General features: G+C 29.6%; 3 protein-coding genes across 7 annotated transcripts; 1 reads left to right on the top strand and 2 right to left on the bottom strand.

Annotated features, from left to right (window-relative positions):
* Window positions 1–13: 13 nt before the first annotated feature.
* On the bottom strand, window positions 14–4,061 carry LOC116431017 (uncharacterized). 4 transcript variants are annotated; one of them, XM_076367989.1, is made up of 4 exons: window positions 3,840–3,893; window positions 2,176–2,388; window positions 1,051–1,596; window positions 29–924 (listed from the first exon to the last, which is right to left on the bottom strand). In XM_076367989.1, the coding sequence occupies exons 2-3, from the start codon at window positions 2,362–2,364 to the stop codon at window positions 1,078–1,080; spliced, it is 708 nt and encodes a 235-aa protein (XP_076224104.1). In that variant the 5' UTR covers window positions 2,365–2,388; window positions 3,840–3,893; the 3' UTR covers window positions 29–924; window positions 1,051–1,077. The 4 variants fall into 4 exon arrangements, with proteins under 4 accessions (XP_076224106.1, XP_076224105.1, XP_076224104.1 ...); XM_076367991.1 differs by lacking the exon at window positions 3,840–3,893 and adding an exon at window positions 2,534–3,063 and having other exon boundaries at window positions 14–1,596; XM_076367990.1 differs by lacking the exon at window positions 3,840–3,893 and adding an exon at window positions 3,973–4,061 and having other exon boundaries at window positions 23–1,596.
* On the top strand, window positions 3,686–5,982 carry LOC143174538 (uncharacterized). Its single transcript, XM_076367833.1, has 4 exons — window positions 3,686–3,802; window positions 4,451–4,654; window positions 5,312–5,552; window positions 5,648–5,982. The coding sequence occupies exons 1-4, from the start codon at window positions 3,758–3,760 to the stop codon at window positions 5,887–5,889; spliced, it is 732 nt and encodes a 243-aa protein (XP_076223948.1). The 5' UTR covers window positions 3,686–3,757; the 3' UTR covers window positions 5,890–5,982.
* A 151-nt stretch (window positions 5,983–6,133) lies between these two features.
* LOC116431009 (carboxylic ester hydrolase) lies at window positions 6,134–20,322 on the bottom strand. Of its 2 annotated transcripts, none has more exons than XM_031985866.2 (9): window positions 20,155–20,322; window positions 18,933–19,156; window positions 15,318–15,613; window positions 14,181–14,380; window positions 12,736–12,932; window positions 9,136–9,301; window positions 8,652–8,842; window positions 7,786–8,072; window positions 6,134–7,384 (listed from the first exon to the last, which is right to left on the bottom strand). In XM_031985866.2, the coding sequence occupies exons 2-9, from the start codon at window positions 19,137–19,139 to the stop codon at window positions 7,177–7,179; spliced, it is 1,752 nt and encodes a 583-aa protein (XP_031841726.1). In that variant the 5' UTR covers window positions 19,140–19,156; window positions 20,155–20,322; the 3' UTR covers window positions 6,134–7,176. The 2 variants fall into 2 exon arrangements, with proteins under 2 accessions (XP_031841726.1, XP_031841727.1); XM_031985867.2 differs by having other exon boundaries at window positions 20,151–20,299.
* Window positions 20,323–21,892: the final 1,570 nt, after the last annotated feature.

Below are 21,892 nucleotides of genomic sequence, written 5' to 3'. Positions count from 1 at the left end.
CTTCTATATATACTTCATTGAATATTTTACTTTCCAATTCATTTCAGTCCGCTCTAATTCCCTCCAGCTAGATTCAAACTGTTCAAATACCTTCCGGTCTGTTCAAACTCGTTTCAATCCGTTCTAGTAGCATGTAACCCAGCTCGTAATTTACAATAATAGAAATTTACGAAGTAAAATAATTCATTCTGTACTACTCGGAACAATCAATATCTTTAAGTCGAAGAGTTTGAAATATTCTTAAATGGTAGTTGTGAAAGGAGTTGTTATTACGCTGACCGTGAAATGCATGTCCGCAATGTATACTTAATATGTCACGGCTGAAACGTGATAAAGACAATAACAAAAAAATGTTGCAAATAATTCAGACAGTAACAGAACTCTTACAATTACATAGTGATTGAAATACAACAATCTTAAAATTCATGAATATTTTGTGGATTTTATTTTAATTCTTTGATGTGTAAACGCCAAATGGTGTATTTTAATTCCATAAAATATTTAAAATATAATATTTCCTTGGAAACGTATTAGGAATTTTACTACGTACTAAATACGAGTAAATTATAAATATAAAAATTCATGACAATGTATCATGAATCTATGGGAACATTATTCAAATGCATTCATTTTTAATAAATCTTTTTAAAAATGAATTTTTTAAAAGAATTATTAATAAAAATTAATTTCTGGTTTGAAGGAATACACTTTTTGAATTTTAATATTTTATCTAACAATACTTCTGAAGATATTCAATAAAATAAGTATTTTTTAAAACTCGGCAATTACTGTGGGCTAATCTCTTGCCAGACCTTCTCTAGATTCAATAAAATCGCTTATTTCACATATTTAATCATTTGTTTTAACTAGTCTATTAGCGAATAAAATGATTACTTTATTCATCAAACAAGTTTCCTCCAACCTCTGAAAAATAAAGTTTTTATTTATTAAATTAATCTAAATTAAACCTGAGCATAAAAGCTTGTATACTAAACATTTTCTCTATAACTACATAATTTATCAATAACAAATTTCCACTATATACTTAACGATATTGTTTATTTATGTATTTTAAACTCATAAAAATACGTGTTTACTTTCTTCCGATTTCAACGTCACATATTTAGAACTCGAAGCTATACTTATTTCAGTAGATATCTCGGATTGACTTTTTGGTGTCACGTCGATGAAAGGCGTTTCATTATTGTCCAGCTCTTCCTCAGATGACATTAGCATACCCATAAAAGCTGCTGAATGGTTTCCCCTGCCTGGATCGTCGAAAACTACACGGTCGTCAACGACCCATCGGTTATATCGTATCTCCGAAAAAAGTTCAAAGCCGATGCTTCGTGCTTTCGTTTGGCTGGCGCCGCAAGTAAAGATGCCACCGATCGCCGAAAATTTCAATGATTTTGCTACTTGCACACAGGCATCTAGAAGTGCGATTTCGATGCCTTTTACTTGATAAGATGGGTGCACGCAGGTAAGATAGATACGAAAGTACTCGTGGAGCTTAAATCTGTCGTAGGGGTTCGTTTGTAAGATCAGTGTGTTCATCAAGTGCATGATACTTTTTAGTTGAACTCCTTCCAGAATCTGAAAAAATACGTATCATAATTTATTCTTTTCGAGTGAACAAAATGTTGACAATAATAAGTGTTTATGTAAGTTTTATGAGTGGTTTCTATGTAAATTGTAGGCTTAACATTTTTGATCTTTAGTAAAGAAAATTAAATTACTAACGTATATGTTTTTATTTAAACATATTTAACGATGTTTTTTTCTTAAATTTTATTTGCTTTTTATAAATACTTTTTATAAAATTACCTTTCGCGAAAACCTATGCATGAAAAATAAAATAATTTGGATATTTTGTGTTGATATATTTTATACCAATTTTAATTATTAACTTTTTTGCAGAAAAACTCAGAAAATATAATTTAACTCGAACACCTTAAGCGAGAAAAATTATAAATAAAATTTGTGTTTAAAGAGGCCAAGAAACTTATAAAGTCATATTTACTCAGAGTTAATAAATAGATTTTAAAAATTATACGAACACTACAAATTAAGAGACCAGACACAAAGAGAATGTTAAATGATCTTTCCTCCTTGAGTTTTTATTAACAATAAAATGATAATTCCGTTCTTTTGCAATGTTGATCGGGAACGTACTTGTACACGATTGTAAACGTCCATTTTTTCAGGGAGGCTGTCTATTCTTGTAATGGCGACACCGATCACGCGACCAGATTTAACGCTGCAAGCAACAACACTCGTTGTATCCTTTGTCCATGTTCTTATAAGTTCTAAGTACCCATTTACGGATGATTGCTCTTGTAGCAATGCGGATGCTTTGCACATAGGTTCCTCGCGAAAGTAATGGTGCTGCAAAAACCATAGATCCGATCACTCAATGTTCAACCGTTGTTGAAAAAGTGTTGTGATCCATGAAAACCGATAAGCCAAACGCAGTGAAAAAATCGTCAAGGAATTGTACGGTTTAATGCACTGCTCTTTTTCATGGCTAAACTTTGATCAGACGCAAAGCCTCGTCGTATTGAGGCTCCTTTAAATCTTGTATCGTGCAATTAGCTGGTGAGTCCCACACTAAGGGAGCTTTCATCCGTGTTTCTATTTGCAAGGAGTACTCTTCTTTATCGTCAAGGATATCCATTTTATCGCTGGTGTGCAAAATTAATATTCTATTATATTGTTTTTAATGGTACGAATAATGTAGATATCGTATTGTGTTTTAAATGAATTTTGGTTTATAATGTTCAAAACAGACACTGAATGTGGTTTTAAAATATTTTGGTTTGTAGCTCAATTGTTTAATTTGATGTGAAATGACTTTACAGTTGAAGATCTCGATGGATTGCTGGTTATTTTCAAACTTTTGAGGAAAAATAAATACATGATCTGACTTTAGATTAGTTTCTTTCTTCTATTTATAACTATTTGTCTATGTCAAACATTTCAGGAAAGATAAATACATGACTCAATTTTAGATTACTTTCTTCCTTCTATCTAAAATTATTTATCTACGTTAAACTTTTCAGGAAAAATAGATGCACGACTCAAATTTAGATTATTTTCCTTCTAGATAAAATTATTTATGTAAACCTTCTATATAAAATTATTTATTTATGGGTAGTTTCATAAATATCAGATTATTAGGTCGATCATTCATTATGAAACGTTGAATTAATGAAACATTATATATTCATAAAAATATAAATATAAACTTGAGGTTCGATAATATTCCTGAAATGACGTAAATCATTCTAAAATAAAAATTAAAAATAATACGAAAACGTGGAACATTTGCTAGAAGATGTAATATTTTTTCTAAATTATAACTAGCCTAATGATTAAACGAACTCAATTCATAAGGCAATTAATTCTCTAATTAAGTTTTAATTAACCAAGTAAACTGTATAAGATATTACAAACATTATAGTCATTTTAAAAAAATTGATTTTAAATATATGCCTGGCTATGAAACTGAATTAATTCTTTCTACAAATAAAAACAGCCATAATGTAAATTTAATAAATATTTAACAATTTCATTATTTTTCAAGATTCATTCGATATCCGTCGTTGCAACGTTAAGCTAAAAACAAAGGTGTGAAAGCGCGTGAATATATCGCTGAAATGATAATTCATAAGATTCGAGCTCGTCAAAATTATTAACCTAATTTGCAATAATACAAAATATCAAGTGTACGACAAAATATCAAAGAATTCTTTCTATGTATATATTTTACACTTTACAAAAGATGTATTTGTCTCGTAAAGTTAGTATAATGAAGAAAAACAACCTTATTAACGCACATGAACTCATCGTAGTAAGCAAGCAAAAACTGCCACAGAGAAATACAAAGTCAGTGGAAGCAGCTATAATGTGGGAAAGGAAATCGAGCGGTTATAGAATCATGGACCTTCATTTAGATAAATTTATGCAAACCGTCCGCTTTGTCCTAGTACATTGCTCGAAGTACAATTTATATATATGTAATTCAAACAAACACTTAATTAACGCTAGGCTTTAATTTGGTTATTCAAACAATGTCCTCTAAAGAAATAATTTACTATCGAGAATCATTACAGTTGGACATTTTAGTTAAGGTTTCAATTATTTTAGAGTAATTAAAATAAAATGAATGCAATGTCTTAGAAGACATGTGAAATAATCAATGTAATAAATACAATTTTCAAGATGTAGCAATGAAATTTCAAAATTTTAAGATACAGTATTTATTTTTAGTATATGTAGTATCAATTTCTTGTAAGTAAATATTTTTCCATAGTTTATTATCTATTTAATGTTTAATATTTTCATGGATTGCGATACAGAATATTTTTCGTAATCACTTAAAAATAAAAATGATTATTTTAGTATATTCAATAATGCTATTTTCATTTATATTAACTTAATTTTTTAGGACCATTTCTGCTCAACGGAACCATTGTGCAAAGCTATTCATTTGTCCGATGATATTGTATCGATCAGAACTTGCACGGATATTATTTTAGATAAAATCCAAGAGATGCTGAGTTTCTGTGTTCTTCAAGAGGGAAGCGAAAAGATTGTAGGCGTTCTCATCGCATCATATTTTGACAAGAATAAGAAGGAACTTCAAATAAGTGTAAGAATGCAACCATTGATTATACTACTTCTTAATCAGAAACATACGTTTTATAAAATTCCTCAGTTTAATGCTTTCTCCTACAATATCGAGTCAGACTCGTGATGAAAATTCTCAATCGAATTCGACAAACTTAAATGTTATTTATTTATTTTTCGTATAAACAAAATATTACTTGTGTATTATCAATTTTTAATCTTTATAATCAACGTAGACACAGAATAAGCATTAAACTCTTTTCTTTTTCTACTATATCATTAACGATAAAATAGTTCTGCTAATCACAGGTGTAAAAGAAATCATATGATAAGGGGTTAAAACTTCAGAAACAAGTTATCAAAATGATCTTTAATAAGTTGATTGACACAGCCAAAAGATGGCCACCAATGACAGAATCTTCCTAATTGCTTGGAAACAATTACAGTACGAAAATCGATGTCGAATAAAAATATTCAATACCGTAGTATCTAGATAATAGTGTAGTGTAAGAACTACGATACATCATTAATAATTATCTCTCTTACCATTTTCCTTCGTTACAACTTAGTTAAATTACACTTTAAAAAGGTGCTACTAACAGTTAACGTATTAAAAATAATTTACTACAAAAATAACATCATTTTTTTTCATTTTAATATTGAAATACGTTTTAAACAGCCGACTCAAGGAAATGCGATTTATACAATCGCCAAATTGAAACGTTATGCCGTCAAGGAGGCACACTTTTATGAAACATTGAACGCAGAGAAACTTATATGTATCGATGTTCTCTGCGTGAAATCCGAACATCAAAGAAAAGGCCTTGGTACTGCGTTAGTGCGTTCTTGTGTTAGTCGAGCGACGAAAATCAGGTTCGCTTGTGTTGCAGAGTTCACTTCTGGCGCTGCCTATACGATCGGTACGTCCTCATCGTAAATAAAGTGAAAGGCAACCTGTTTCGTGGATTTCTTAAACCAATTCCTCTTCGTCATTATTAATGTCGTGCTCTTACAGCGATGAGACTGGGATTCGAAATTTATTTCGAGATCCCGTACGAAGTTTTGGATTTGATAGACCCCGGATTCAGAGTATTCGAAACTTGCCAGTCAGAGAATTATTCTCTGACGTGTATGGCGCTGGCAGAACCGCCAGAGGAAATTGAACCTTTGCAACTGTTCCCGCCGCCTATGCTTACAAAAGAACCATTGAAGAAACGAAGGAAGACTAATAATAAGAAGAAAGCGAAAAAAAGATAACCTTGTTTATTTTTTTGAAACATAGTTATGATTATAGTACTGTACTATAATCTGTTGGAATCATATTGCTTGTTTTCTTATTACATCATTATGATTGAGACTTGTTTGATACTAATACTAAGTGAAAATTAATATGTTAACTAGTCTAATTTTTTATCACAAACTCCCACACAGCCAAAATTAATGAGTAGCAACAACTTTACTATGAAAGAATTATAACTCGATTAAATGGGAAACTCTTAAGTAAATGAAAATACAAAAATTTTATTATAAAATTTTACACAATTCGAATAATTAATCTATAAACACTTTTCTTCACTTAATAAAATGATAACTGCCTAGTGTTCAATATTACAGGGACTATAGTGGTAAGTTCGACTTTGTTTAATTTCGTATGTATTAATTATAACTTATAAGGTTCCCGTGTAATTACGTTTTAAAAATAGAATATTCAATTAATATAGCTATGAAAATGTTTGCATGTCGGTTATTATACGGGAACTGAATTATACAGAGTATTAAATATTTTAAATTTACATGTGCAGACAAAAGTAGTATAACTTTTTTCTTTTTCCTCTTCTTTTTCTTTTTCTTTTTCTTTTCCTTTTCCTTTTCCTTTTTCTTTTTTTTTATATTATATCTATTTATTCAAATAATCTATTCGAATAACAGTAAAAAGAAATTTTATAGAACATTAGCCGATTTGACGAATATTTCTTCAATTCGTACAATAGCTAACGATAAGTTCCACTTAATTGGACAAGATGATTTGTAGATTATCTATTTATTGATTATAGTATGAATTGATTTATTATGAATAAAATTTCATTGAAACAAAATTGCACTGTTTTCTTTCATCCGTTATTTAAATAAAATTTCTGTAAAAGCTACTATCGCAGCATTCTGTAATAAAATACTTGTTACATATCATTTAATGATATAACGATCAGTAGAATAATATTACAAAAAGAACATTTTCTGATGCACACGTAATAGTTTGAATTAGTGGTATGAATACAATATTTCTCAATGTTTGCGCATAATTCATAAGAACAGTGGAGCGCGAAAAAGCACGTTTATCGTATGTTCATAACACAAGAAACAGCCTTGTCAGATAATTCCAATGTGATAATATGAACCATAATTATATAATTTCTGTAAATTTAAGCGAGAAAACATAATATTCGAGGCCGAAGGTGTGATATACACCATTCTATGCCGATTATTTATTCAGTTTTACTATACCCAACGACCCGCGTAGTCGTAAAAAAAATTCCTACGAAGTTTTTACAGTTCGTCTTTTTTCTGTGTCTGTTTGCCGCTGTCGATCAAGTCAGGCCGGATCGGCAAACGCTTCCAGAAGTTCATCCTCTTTTCCTTAAGGTTCTTCAACATTTCAATTCGATCTTGCCCTATACGAAGGTATTCGAGAGCTTCTGTTCTCACTGGTTTCCATTTTACAGGTATATCTTTGGTTATTTCGGGCGTAGGATTACTGAAAAACCATTTATTATTCAGTAATTAACAGGACGATATTAACAAACGAACAAATTACTGCAATGTTCGCAGCTCAGCAAATTGCTTGTAATCAAATGCAACTTATCACAGCGCAAAATAAGTTTTTAAATAAAAAGAAATATATTCAAAACTAAGTAAATATATAATAGAAAATATTAATTCAATGAATTTCTAATATAACTGAATAAAAATTTTAAATATTCATAAATTCGAAAATTTTAAACAATTAACAGCTTAGAGCTTCTAAAATCAGATAAAAATATTGCTTTTATTTGTTCGTGTTCAAATATGTTTTTTTATTCGTTTAGGATTCAGTTATTTCTGTTTAGAAAGAATGTTTGTTAATGATTAAAGTCAAGATAAAATTAAAACGCTTACCCAGTAGTGGCAAAATTGACCCACAGACTCGTAATGATATCAACCATTTTGTGATCCTTCTCGCTGAGAGGTTTGTCTTTAAACAACTGCTCTCCAACAGGGAACAAATACTGTAAATCATCAGCATGACAAACTCCATAGTCATTATCCGGATCACCAAATATACTACTGAATGATGCAGTTCCTCGATAAGCCAAGTAATAATAGTAAACAGGAGCTGACTGCTTCTCGAAGTAGTCGTGTACTGAATTATGAGCAGCATAAGTGAACCAAGCATCGCTGTACAACTATAAATCAATATAATTGATTAAGTTCTTTATATAACAATATAGTAATCTGTAATTATATAATAATTTTTATTGTTATCTATTGCTCTTTTTTATCGGCAAAAGATATTTAGACTTAAAACACATTAGTCAGATATTTGTCTAGTAATAGTAGAAACCACTATATAAGTTTTGTCTGATTTTTATGTGGTCCATTATCGACTATGGCACTTTAAAACGATAAATTATATTTTATAAGTTATAAAATTATGAAACTGACGCGTTCTTCTATAAATTTTAGTAAGGTATGATATTTTTCCTTTTCTGTACCGTAAATTTCATATTTTGTTGATATTGAAGTAGAAGAAACATGCATAAAAGAATATTCACTATCTAAAACAATTAAAATTGAAAATTATCTGATTTTCTAGCGCTAAAGAGATATCAGAATTCATTTTTTTTAATCAGAACTGTGTTTCGCGAAACTACATATGTTTTTCAGTATAGCTATTTGAAAATATATAAAGTAATAATTACCATAGTATTTTTAGAACTTATTGAACCTCGTTAGAGCAAAATTTTATAAATAGATATACTCACATCAATAAGATTGAATCGTGTAGCATTGTCGATTGACGATTTGCCAAAATAGAATTCTCGAATTTCGGAGGCGACCCGTTTTATATCCTCTGTAGGACACGATTGTCCGAAAAGGAATGTTATAGGGGCAATATTTAAGAAATCATCGTTTAGTTTCTTCACTAATGCTCCGTTGTTGCGTGTGTATAGTCCTAATGAAATTTAATTTACATGAATTTTTGACAAAGCAGTTATTAAAAAGGTAATATGTAAAGAGTAATTAATGTAAGATAATTATTAATGAAAAATGAACAATTAGAAATGTAATTTAAATATATTAATAATGATGTAACAAAGAACTTGAAAGATGACCAAAATATTGGAATCTTAATTTTGAAATATTATTCAAGAATCAATGTTCTAAACAATAATATTAGAATGAAATAGGAAAATATAATATAATTTGATATAAAAATTATATGATTATGCATTAAATTAGAAATACCTGGTACAACAAGAGCTCCTTCTTCGGAAGTAATTCCTGTCATCCATGGTATGTCCATCAGTCGACCATTCTTTGATGAGACTGCAGGATCTTCCGTTAGGAAAGCGCCAGGATGAATGGGTTCAACTACTGGTCTGAAGGGTATCATTGGACAGTAACCAAATACCTGGAAAATATTGAAAAAAAACTTAATACCAGTATAAATCGATAAAATGGTACATCAATAATAATCAATAGAATTTAGTACAATTTATCAAATCGTTAATTTTAACAGAATTTGTTAAAAGACATTCCTAATTAAAAAACCTTAAGACAGTTTAAAAATACTTGCACTATTTGTGATATTTTCAGCAAATTTAGAATCGGATACAGTCAGATTTTAAATTCACATTTTCAACAAATTCTTGTAGAAAAAGTAATTCTTTTGAAAAGATAATTTGAAAAGATAATGAAGAATAAACTTCAATATTCTTTACTTTTCACTGCCTACAATTATTATTTAATAAATAAGTCAGATATTTCATTCATTTAATACTATCATTACTTTAGGAGGAAATAATAAATCATTCGGTAACGTAATGGTCGTCTACATGGTTAATGTTACGTTTCAATACCAGTAAAAAAATAAAGTCAAAGATAAATCTTGAAGGACAATACAGTTGAGTTATTACTTGTTTTGTGGACGCTTTCACTTCCGACCGTGCTAACATACTTCGCTATCGGAGAACCACAATTATTTACCACTGTAGCGTTCCTTCTGACTTTTCAGTAAATCGGCACGTTCAGTAACATTTTTTGCTCAAAACAATTGCTAGTAATTCTTCCATTACAACGCATTATCTTGTTTCTCTAGGTCTAGACACTAATTGGCTATTCTTTTTACGTGGACACAAACTGAATACTAAATTCAATCTAAAAATAAAATTTGATTGAAATCTTCAATGAATACTATTTTTTAGTTAATGAATGACATACAACATTTTGAAAGATATAATTTAAACAATTTGAACTCTCTAGGAAATAAATATTACGTTATACAGAGTGTGTATAATGTATTCACGAATGCACGAAACTGGTTTCCCCACAGGTTGAAATCATTATTGCTTGAATAATACGCACTATGTACTTTGACACTTGATTAAATCTATAATGAAGATTGTAAGAAAATATTTCGACATGTGGAGAATCGTTTTGCATACTAAATTACACGCATTTGTGAATAAATAAATGCAGCTGCCATAAAACCATTGAAGACTATGAAAAATTTAAATATTTTTATTAATAATGTAACTCGTGATTTTAGAATAAATTTATTAACTAAGAATTCAATTTTTGAAAATATTTAATTAAGTTAAATTAAAACTTCGTTAATTTCAAAGAACAGGACTAAGACCAGATTCATCTTCTTTTTTTCTGATATTCGATTAAAATAGTTCTATCGATAAGCAAATTCCAGAATAAGATTATTCAAGGTTTCAGAGGCTTATTAGTGGATGGGAATATTCAAGATCAATGTGTTTCGATTGATGCGAGATTGGTTCTAAGATAAGAAATATACAATTTACGTTTGACAACATTGGAACATGATGTACTATACAAACTTGCAAGCGCAATTATAAGTTACGAAACCGTATATTGCCACGATGATTTTTTTCCATTCGTTCTAGATTTCAAGATAAACTTATGTAATAAAGATCAATTTACGAACGTTGCCGTCTTGCGAATACGTTAATGTTCAATGCCAAGGCCTGACTTGAATGTATTTATGAATGTACACAGAAGCGACTTGCTAATCTAAACTTGTTTCATAAATAATAACCGGATAAATTTTAAGCAGCAGAGAAAAAAGAATAAATATTTATTATTTTGTAAACTTACTAGGTAAAATTAATTTAATGGCAGTTCAAAATTTATTATCAAAAATTTATCTTTAGGAAAATCTTAGAAAAACCGTCAATGCTGGTGATTCCCAGCATTGAATCATCGATCAATATTAATGATAGTTTCATGAAATATTGAAAACAATTTATTAAAGCCACAGAATATTTAACATAATTTGGAATGACTTAAAGCATTACCTAGATATCCACAACTCGCGAATAAAGATTAAAAAAATATAACTAACCAAAAACTTTTAAAAATTAATTTCTTCGCATATTTTTCTAGATTAATATTTGAAAAGCTTTATAAAATAAGCCTAATATAAACGTTCAAAGATGTAATGAAGTTATTTATAATAATTTGAGAGAATTAATAAAAAAGTGTAACCTTCTATTAATACACTGACGTTTTCTTGTATTCGAAATTAAAAAACCTGGAAATTTTATTTTCTCATTTTAAATACAGTATACGATCAAAAGATTGTATCATATGAATAAAAAAATTATAGAACATTTTCCCAGATTACTCACACTATTTATTATAATAATTTGGATGGCATTAATATTAAGTTGTTAGTTCCATCTATGCTTAATGTAAATTTCAAAGTCAGGTGATGAATCACTTCTATGTACTGATATTTTTATTACACGCAAATATGCCAGTCATCATCTCAAATCCGATAAAATATTTCGCATTTCTTTCGCGTTTCCCTCCCACCACCTCTTCTCACCTGATCTCATCAACTGTAATGTTTCCTTATTTTTAAAAATGAAAAATATCTTGCAAGGAGAACATTTAAGTACTGAGAAAACACAAAATAAGAAAAGACAAAGACTTTTGAGGAACCTTGCAAAGAATGATTTACAAAATTAATGAAAATGTCCCTGAAGTAAAGGTCACTATGTAATTCCACAGTTTTCACAGGGTTCTGTATATTTTTCTTAATAAATATTTAATTTTATTATCCGAGATACATGCAAATTAATAAAATTAAGAAAGCATCAATGTTATTGAATAAATGTAAACCAATGTGGTCATTTTAGAAGCAATAAATAAAATAAATTTGACATATAGAAACTTGTGAAAGGAACTTTCGAAAAGTTTCTTTAACTCCAGGATTAATAACTTTTATAAACCTAAAATAATGAACTTAGTTAACCGTTAAGAAAATTATACACAAACATAAGGGGATTATTTTGATTCCCTGTCGTGGTCTTCAGTTTATTTAAACATTTGAAATATTATTTAAAAATTTGCAACGCATACACTAGTAACGATTTTATTATACTTTTTCAAATCTAAATGTCTATATAAAAAAATGAAAAAATAATAAATTGCAAAAATAAAAAATGAAAATATATTAGGTCATCCTATAAGTAATACCGTCCCTTATCCCACTTTGTAGAATATTTTTTAATGCTATTTCGAAAATGGTACTAAAAAATTAATCGAAAAATGGGGAAAAATCATAGACAGCGACGATCAATATAATATATCGACGATTAAACAAATCGTCAGTATTAATTTACACTAAAAATCAGCATAAAAGAATGATGTTACTTATGGGGTGACCTAATAATATATTCAAAAGGAATTACAGATGATTAAAGTCTTATTTGAGAAAACAATTAGGTAGCAGAATAAATTCGTAAATTAGAATTTAAACTCATAGAAGTTCTTCCGGTACCTAATACCAACCGACTTTGTTGAAATAATTACCTGAAAAGCACGATCAGTAGAGATGATATCTAAAACGTTTTTCTTTTGCAGGCAGGCAACCATGTCTTTCGTGTTTTTCGTAGGGCAGTCCAACAGGTCAGCCAGTTTGATGGCATTCTTCCTCGCTGAACCTGGTCTAGCCACAGCCCACGGGCAGTAACCGTTTCCGCTCTGAGAGATACCGCGATGGAAAAGTCCTATTTTTGAACAGTTCAACCGGGAAAGAATTCATTATGAAAATTTGATTGCCGGGTACTCGACAGAAGGCGTGGTTGTAATGAGTATTCTATGAATAACGTGCAATCAGAGATTTTTTTTCTCTCTTTGCAAGAAGTTTCATTTCGTGGCCTTGGGCACGGTCGCGCAGTTTTCCTGATCGTGCGTTTTCCTGAGAAAATTCATTTTGAATTCAGTACGTGTATTTGTGGGAATCCTGATAAATCCGTGATAATTTGTTTGTTCTGTACACCTGAGTAATTGGTACTTGTTACGAAACTTAATTCGTGGAGCTAGTTAAAATAAAAGAATTATTGTGTCCTGATTACTGTAACAGCGTTATCAACAATAAAAATTTGTTACGAATCGCTTTGCAAATTGATTCGCAGTTATCACGTTCATCTTACTTATTTTTAACAGGCAGATACTCTTGTATTTGGATACATGGCAATTGTAATGGAGATTTAATTTCCTTAAGGAAAAAAGTTTAATACGAAAGAACCTGTTGCTTTGATATGTAAAATATTGTTCAAATTTCTGAATGTCAAAGATTATTTTTCAAAAATTATTATTTAAATGTTATTTTAATGTTACTCCATGAATGTTGTTTATTTCGGCTTAAATTAATTTTCACTTCATTCAGATTTACACCTGTCATCATCCGATATTAATTGTATTTTAATATTATCAAATTCTTCATTTATAATCCAGCTGTAACATTTTTAATCCAAACACTTGGATCAATTATTTGACTTCAAAGAATAATTAATTACTTTACTTAATTGAGTATTCAATTTATTATGTTAATAAACAGTATTACTGTCTTTCTGCAAATAATTAGATTCAAAATGCTAAAGTTCTCTTTCTGCATGCAATACTGAATTCATTAACAGTGAAATAAATCTTTAATCATCATTAGTGTTAATTATATAGATTAAAATGTATTTTTCAACATTTTCAATATATCTTTCTAAGAAAATAAAAGTTTTCTTAATCATTTTCACTACTGATATCTAAAGGTCTATTTATACGAAGTAAAAATTCTGTTAAGTTGTATTCTCCCATAAATAATTAAATGAATATTCATTCCTTGTGTATCAATTATTTCTTGTAAATAATATCATAATTCCTAAATGTTTTAATTATATCAAAGTTACTATCTCTGAAAATGTAGCACAAAATTTCGAAAATATTGAAATTAATATATATTTATGGAAAGAACTACTGACCTTTCGTCAAATCGCTCATCATGTGGTAATGAACACTGGCGCCTCCGGCGCTTTCTCCGAAGATGGTTACGCGATTCGGATCACCGCCAAACGCAGCAATATTTTCGTGTACCCATCGAATGGACTGTGCTTGGTCCTTCATTCCATTGTTTCCAGGTAACACTGTATCTTCCATGCTCAAAAATCCTAATGGTCCAAGCCTAGAAAGCATTAAACATTGATATATGTTATCAATTATACACTGGATGTGGTGAAACGTATGATATAAGAGTATAGGGGATAATTTCTTATGCAATAATAAATAAATACTGTAGAAAAAATGTTGTTTCACTCTTAGTTTAATTGTTATATCCATAAATATCGATAATTGAATTTTTATTATAAAGTGAAATAATAATTACAGGTACAATATTTCCTCTGTAATCGTACTTACATCATCAATCAATGATACGATCACAGAATTCCGTCTATTACGGTGGAAAGTAGTTTTCCTTAAGAAACATCATAAACAGTACTACATCTTGGATATTTTATATATCTTTTGCATTTTGTGCATTCCATGTAATTTTACATTTCTAAATTTCCCATAAATGTATAAAAAGCCAATCATTATATTGGCAGTATTAGTCATACAAGAATACAGATAATGATCATTTTAATTAAACTCTTTTATAGTTTTCATGGAGCCCAAGCAGGAAACTCTCGTATAACATGATACTCCTAGAACCCAGTTTCCTCTAACACGATTAGAAAACCGGGAAATCCCGAGTATTTCATGGCATTTCCAGTGAAAAATATATGCAATTTAAAATAGAACTTTATAATTACATCATTTCAATACTGTGAAATCTGTACACGTATACTCTACAAGCTATCGATCTTAATTTACTCAAAAAGGGGATTTCAAATGAACAAATTTAACTCTAAGCTTTTAATTTCCCATGTAAAACCGTGATTTCCAAAATCTGACTAGCCTTTCTCTAAGAAAAATCTAATTCTGGTGCCTCCACCCATTACATTATAAAATAATACAGACACAATTTTAAATGGTAAAATATGGATGAATTTAACTTCTTCCATATAAAATCACCTGTTTCCAGATTGTACCGGAAGTTACAAGACATGCAGTATTCTTACCTGTAATTCACAGTGACGAGAATCACATCATGGTCCAGCAAGAATTTCGGACTGTAAAAGTCAGAATGGCCTGCGCCGCAAATCCATCCGCAGCCGTGTAGCCAGATCATAACGGGATATCCTCCTTTCAGTTTATCTTCGTTAGTTGGTAATTTCGGCGTATACACATTCAAGTACAAACAATCCTCCTCGCCAATGATTTTATCGTCATGAGTGTAGATGTTTCTCTGTGTACATATTTTGGCATCCTCCTTAGCTGGTCGTACGCCATTCCACGCTGCTGATGGCTTTGGCGGCTGGAAGCAATTACGTTCAACGATTCAATTTCGTAACCTGTTGATCAAGTGATTATACCTGAACGAGTAAATCGAAAATGTACAGTACGAGTACGAGTTTTTGCATCGAGCTTAGCTCCGGATGGAATTAAATTAAATGCGCAAAAAATATATGTAATTTAAAATAGAACTTTATCACTGCATCGTTTTAATACTGTGAAAGCTGTACACGTACTCTACAAGCTATCAATCTTAATTCTCTCAAACAGGAAGTTTCAAATGAACAAATTTAATTTAAGTCGAGCATGTATGCCTCGAAACGTGCTGCTTCTTTGGGGCAACTGATAGGGTAACTCAGGGTGAGATGTCTTTGCGAGTTTTAAAATCAAACTTTAAACACAGAGGATATTTTTCTGAAATAATTTTATTTTATTTTGTGCCAACGACATAAACATAACTTGCTGCTAATACCAATTTCATTGATTAAACTAGTGAAATACCGATTGCACAAGTGAAAAGCACATGAAGTTCTTCCAGTATTTAATAGATTGTCAAACACTTATATTTTCAATTGTTTTTAGTGGTATATTGAATCTTACACGGAAGCCCATTTAACTCTTTAACTTATCTGCATTACTTTCATAAATATATTTTCTTTTATTAGGTATTAATGATATTTATGATGTATCTGAAAATAACTGTATGAAATTATATATCGGTTCTGATTGAAACAGCTATGGCGAATCGAAATAAAATCATAACTGTTATTCGAGATATCAAAATTCCAAGTTACATCAGTTTCGGTTCCGGATATTTAGGATTAATATTGTATCGGTTCTACGTCGGTACTATAACGGTTATTTTTCAGTTCTGCATTTCTTTTAGAAAAAAAACGTTCTCGGTTCCATAACTGGTTTCTTTCATAATAGTCATGCCTATTTATATATTAGAAATAATATCAATAGAATAGAATATAGATATACTGAATAACAGTTATAACTTTATTTCGGTTGTTCACAACTGTATGAAGAACCGAAACTAATATAATAACTGTTTCCAACCCGTGTAGTTTACTTAAGAAAAGTGGGCCATTTCTCCCTGACGTACCCTACAGGTGAAAAAACATTGTAGGTAACATGCATAGGAAAGGAGATTTGAAAGCATGATAAATTATGCCTAATAATACCACCATCGTTAAACATTTTCTCGGCAAAAATTTGTCGTATCCGTGTTTCGTCACGTGACCATACGTGTTATGTCAAGTTATCGTAAGTAATGTTACTTGCGACAGATGTATCTGAAAGAACGTTTCTGCAATGCTGCGCGATTAGAAAGAATTTTATTCGGAAAAGTTAGAAGTTGACTAATGACATTACTCTATTGGCTATTTTCATACGTGTTAATACGAATAAAAATGATCTCGGCTGAGGTAACACATGAGTAAAAAGATTCGAGTATGTGAACACCAAATGAATATTTAGATATCTACACATTTCTCACATGTTAGGAAATATCATATATATACAACTAGCGTAATACGATTCAGTGAATGAAGGCTTCGAGCAATTAATAACTCGAGGTGTGTGAAAACTGGACACATAGTTGAATCGAGAGCGAGTTTATTTGTAGAAAAAAAAGGAATTCTTCGGAGTGAGAGCATGAAAAGTTGCCATGACACTTCGGCGTACACATTTCTGAGAATTTCGTAATGAATCGTAAAATTACATCATTAGATAGAACTGACGAAAACAGGTTTTTTATTTGGTAGTGAAACATAATAATAAATAAGATAGTAAACGAAAGGCAGTGGAACATAGTTCAATCCAGTGCAAATTTAACTGTTATTTGAAAACTTGTCTCAATCTACTAACGATCTACTAACAAGAAACTAAATGAGTTAATTAGTCTTTTGCAATCAACTGCGTCTACTCATAATTTTTCTAATTTCATTTTGTTTTTCCCTAATTTTATTTTTGCTAAAGATATCTATCTTTAATTAGGTATCTATTTACATATACCTATCAACCTGAATTATAATATAGTCACGTTTATTAAATCGTGAGAGACTAATTAACAATTTGTTTGATTTGAAAATGTTATCTTTTACAACAGACTAATAAATTAACATTTTGATGGCAGCATATTTAATAGATACTAGCGCTGTCATGTGTTTATTGATAACCATTAGACAGCGAAATTAGATGAACATGACAGCAAATGAAGTATCAATACGTTCATTATCAGAGACAATTTCGTATTTTGCATTAACTTTAAATTAATTTTGTATTAAATGTCACAGTGCATGAAATGATACTCAAAAGATCAACAATTCTTGTTTTTTACATACTTCAGAAATTTTTTAAAAAGAATATGTTTCATTTAACAAAATATTGTCACTATAAAGACTGAAACCAAAACGAATTATTGCTAGCAAATGTTTCGAGGAATTATAATCAATATTTCAGTTAATACGAAAGTTAATAACAGACGACCATAGTGAGACCTGTTATTATCCTGGTTTCAATTTCAATCTCAAGTAGAGATACCTTCGAGTTTATGATTCATAAGTTTATCATTTATAAATTATGAATGCAAAATAAAATATTGACTTCGTGAATTTTCTTTCAATACATGTCGATCAAATATTTATTTCTCGGTTTACAAATATTCTTCGAACCTTGAATCTATTTATAATAAATCCGCAGGTATCTATCCAAAAATGTACTTTAAACAACAATGCGGAAAGACATTCCAATATCTCAATTAAAATCACTTTACGGAGTCGTTTATGTGTACTATGTATTGTCAATGCAGAGAAAAAAGATATTGAGGAACGTCAATTAGAAATTCTTTATGTCATTCAGTGTACGGATATGAATATATAGGTATACACGCTTGGAATATTTTTACCTTGCTTGAAGTTTCTCATGTCTGAGAATGTTCTCTTTAATTACTGACGATGCATTTTTATTCAAGGTGCACCGTACTGTAATATATAGAGAGAATTCATAGAAACAATTTCCATGATTTTGGATTTGCTTGCAAACATGGTGTTAAGTTAAAGATTATCGCATATATAATTACACTTATGTAAAATGACAAATCCTCGTAAACAAACAATTTATATGGTCCGATTAAGGTTTAATGTAATGTTATATTTTAACCTACTTATACACGTTTCCATCGTAATTGAATCATTAAGTTTATTTATTCGCTTTAGAAAAAGTTGATAACTTTTCCTGGAAATGACCTTTATATTTTTACATTAAATTTGTGTATACCATCTATATCGAGTTACGAGTCGAATATTCAATTTAAATGGATATACAGATGATCTTACCTCGAATCTAAGTTCTCCAAGTGGTGGCAGTGCGTAAGGAATTCCCCGGAAACCAACGAACTCTCTTTCACGTCTGGTTTTCATAACCAGTCCCGACAAAGTTCCATTTTTCGTTTTCACTAGTAGTGCATGGTCCTCGGATGCAACAAATGCGCTGAAGAAAGCGCAACTCAATAAAAGCCACAGCAGATTTCGATATTCTGTCATTTTGTTAATAGACAGACCTGAAAAGAAGTTATTTGAAATGGTAAATAGTTACTTTTTATGTTTACTGTAGAAACTGATTTAATAAAAACAATTTTGTATCATACTGTGATGAAATTTTTCATTTCAAAAGTGTTTTTATTAAGAATGACTTTGTTCTAATATGAAACGTTAAACGCTTATAATCACGAAAAGTATTTGAAACAATTTTTATTTCGGTACAAGGTATGAAATAAATCTTTTTATTTTAACGAAGTCGTTTAAAAAAATTAGGTTCATGAATTTAAAACTTTTCTTTGTCAGAAGTAAAAAAGTATGTAATGTACCGACACATTAAATAAATATTAAAATAATGGTTTGAATAAGGAAATATGATAATAGCAAAGGTAATAAGTAATAATAAAATTTGAAACCAGAAAATTTAAAACGAATAACATTACGTTTCCATTATTGCGTCTTAACACAGCTGAATTCAATTCTTAAATATAGAACAAAATACTCAAATTTTAATTTTCAATTTTATAGTTATTCTTTTTTACTATAAACTCTAAGGATAATATACAAAAATTTATTTCTAAATGTTTCTTTTTTATATGTGTTAACTATACCAATGTAAAAAATTGAAGTTCATTGTACAAAAATTAATTTCGTTTATTAAAGGTTTCGTTACACGAAAAAAAGAATAATACTCGTAAATAAATATAGAAACATTTGCTACCTATTTATCATCAACAAACGGTGGAAGTTTATACGAATTCCACTTTTCACACAAATATTATTTCACAAAAAACCTACACGTAGATCTAAATTTAGAAATCTACGACAGAATTTAAAAAAATTGAGAGTAATTTAATTCGTCTGCGATATATTCTTTCCTTCGTTGTGGAATATTTATACATTTTATGAATGCTTAAAACCTGGAATTTTTTAACATTAACTTTTACCATCTTTTATCATTTGTCATTAGCTACAAATCGGTGACAATTGTGAATTAATTGAATGGAAACTGTCTACCTACAATTAGAAGAGTTTCGTAATTGTCCTTTTTAATCTGAGAAGTAAAACGCGTTTGGTCCTTGTGGGAGGAGAGAGGAACTCGTGTGTGATCCACGGCGGCGAAGTCACGACTGTTTCAGGTGAGAGACGCTCGATGGATCGTTAGTCCCGATAATCTTGGGACACACTATTCTTCGACACACACCTACACACACGCACACACGACTAAAGACAGCTTGCTGATTACAAGATCATCGAAGTTTCCGGCGATATAAGTGGAATCAATAATGCGTGTCTTGACTTTGAACAATCATTTTGAAACATCATCAGGGAAATTATCGTAAAACTTTTCAAAAATAATTACTTAAACACATACGAGGGAGATACAAAGTACTCGCAGACTAAAATAAAATTCAAAGAAGGTTATATACAGTTTCCAAAAAGACTTTGGTCCTTTTTTACCCACCTTCTGTCATGTTCACGTAAGACTCGCTCAATAGATCTCCATACAAAGAGAAAATAAAATTATGTGAAAGTAGATAATAAACACAACGTTATAAAACATTCTGTAATTCAGTACAATGTAAATGTACGCATTCGTAAGATGAAAATATTGTATAAATAAGTGAATATTTATTTTAAACGCTACAAAACTGTCATTTAATCGAATTGCGGACGAATACATATAAAATACACTTGCTTTATGCTGATATATACTAGATTAAAACAAAAATTGCGTTATAAATTTTCAAATATTCTATAATTTTTCGCTTATCGGACATAATGGACAACAATCATTTGACGAGTTGTTTTTCAGTTAAATAAATTTTGTATCTCATTCATAAGAAACAAAAGAAGGGAATAAAGTATACAGATATTTGAAGATAGGTTTAAATAGTTATACTTTATTAAAAATTTCCAAAACTTTGATTATACTTTACCAATTATTACATTTTACTAAGATTAGTGATTCGACTAACATGTAAGATAGAATAATATTTCAAAATATTAGATCTTATACACTGATTTATAATTAATATAATGAATTCTAATTTCCCTCTCATTAATTCAGTATTATTCTTAATTTACAATTTACAATAATGTGCTAAGGATAATTTATTTTTCTTTCTGTTTTGATATACAATGATCTTACAACTAACATACATCTAAACAACTTAATGCTAAATTCTCTCGGCGAGTATTTCTTCTTTTGGGTCTAAATAAGTAAACAATCCACGATAATAATATTAACACCTTCTTCCTTGTGTATAAATGGAATATAAATATCCCACATCTAATTATTGATGTCTTTTTTCTTATGCTTAAATCTAATTGTAAATTAAATTACATAAAAAACACAGTTATGAAACAAAAAAGATAGATGGCGACCACAATTCCATAGTTTTTTGCGTTTTGCATATATCTGCGAATTATTGAAAAAAAGAAAGAAAGGGATGAATCATAAAAGATTCAATAAAAAGAAAGAGATGCAACGCATTTACAAATACTCAATGCCAGACTCTAAATATTTTTTTCATAAGAAAAATACATTGCACACTTCTTTTAAATTATTAAACATTCTACTAACTACTTTTTGTGCAAATTATTATTAAATCTAATCAATAGATATCAAGATACAAATCATGAACTGTTCAGAGAATTTGTGGGTAAAATAAATTCTATTTTACTACAAATTGTTAGTTACAGTAAAAAAAATAATGTTTCTATGTAATAAAAAATGTTATGTATTTTCTTTAAAT

The sequence above is a fragment of the Nomia melanderi genome, chromosome 5 (genome assembly GCF_051020985.1).
Source record: "Nomia melanderi isolate GNS246 chromosome 5, iyNomMela1, whole genome shotgun sequence".
Classification (NCBI taxonomy): Eukaryota; Metazoa; Arthropoda; class Insecta; order Hymenoptera; family Halictidae; genus Nomia; species Nomia melanderi.
This window is presented reverse-complemented; position numbering and strand designations above follow the sequence as displayed.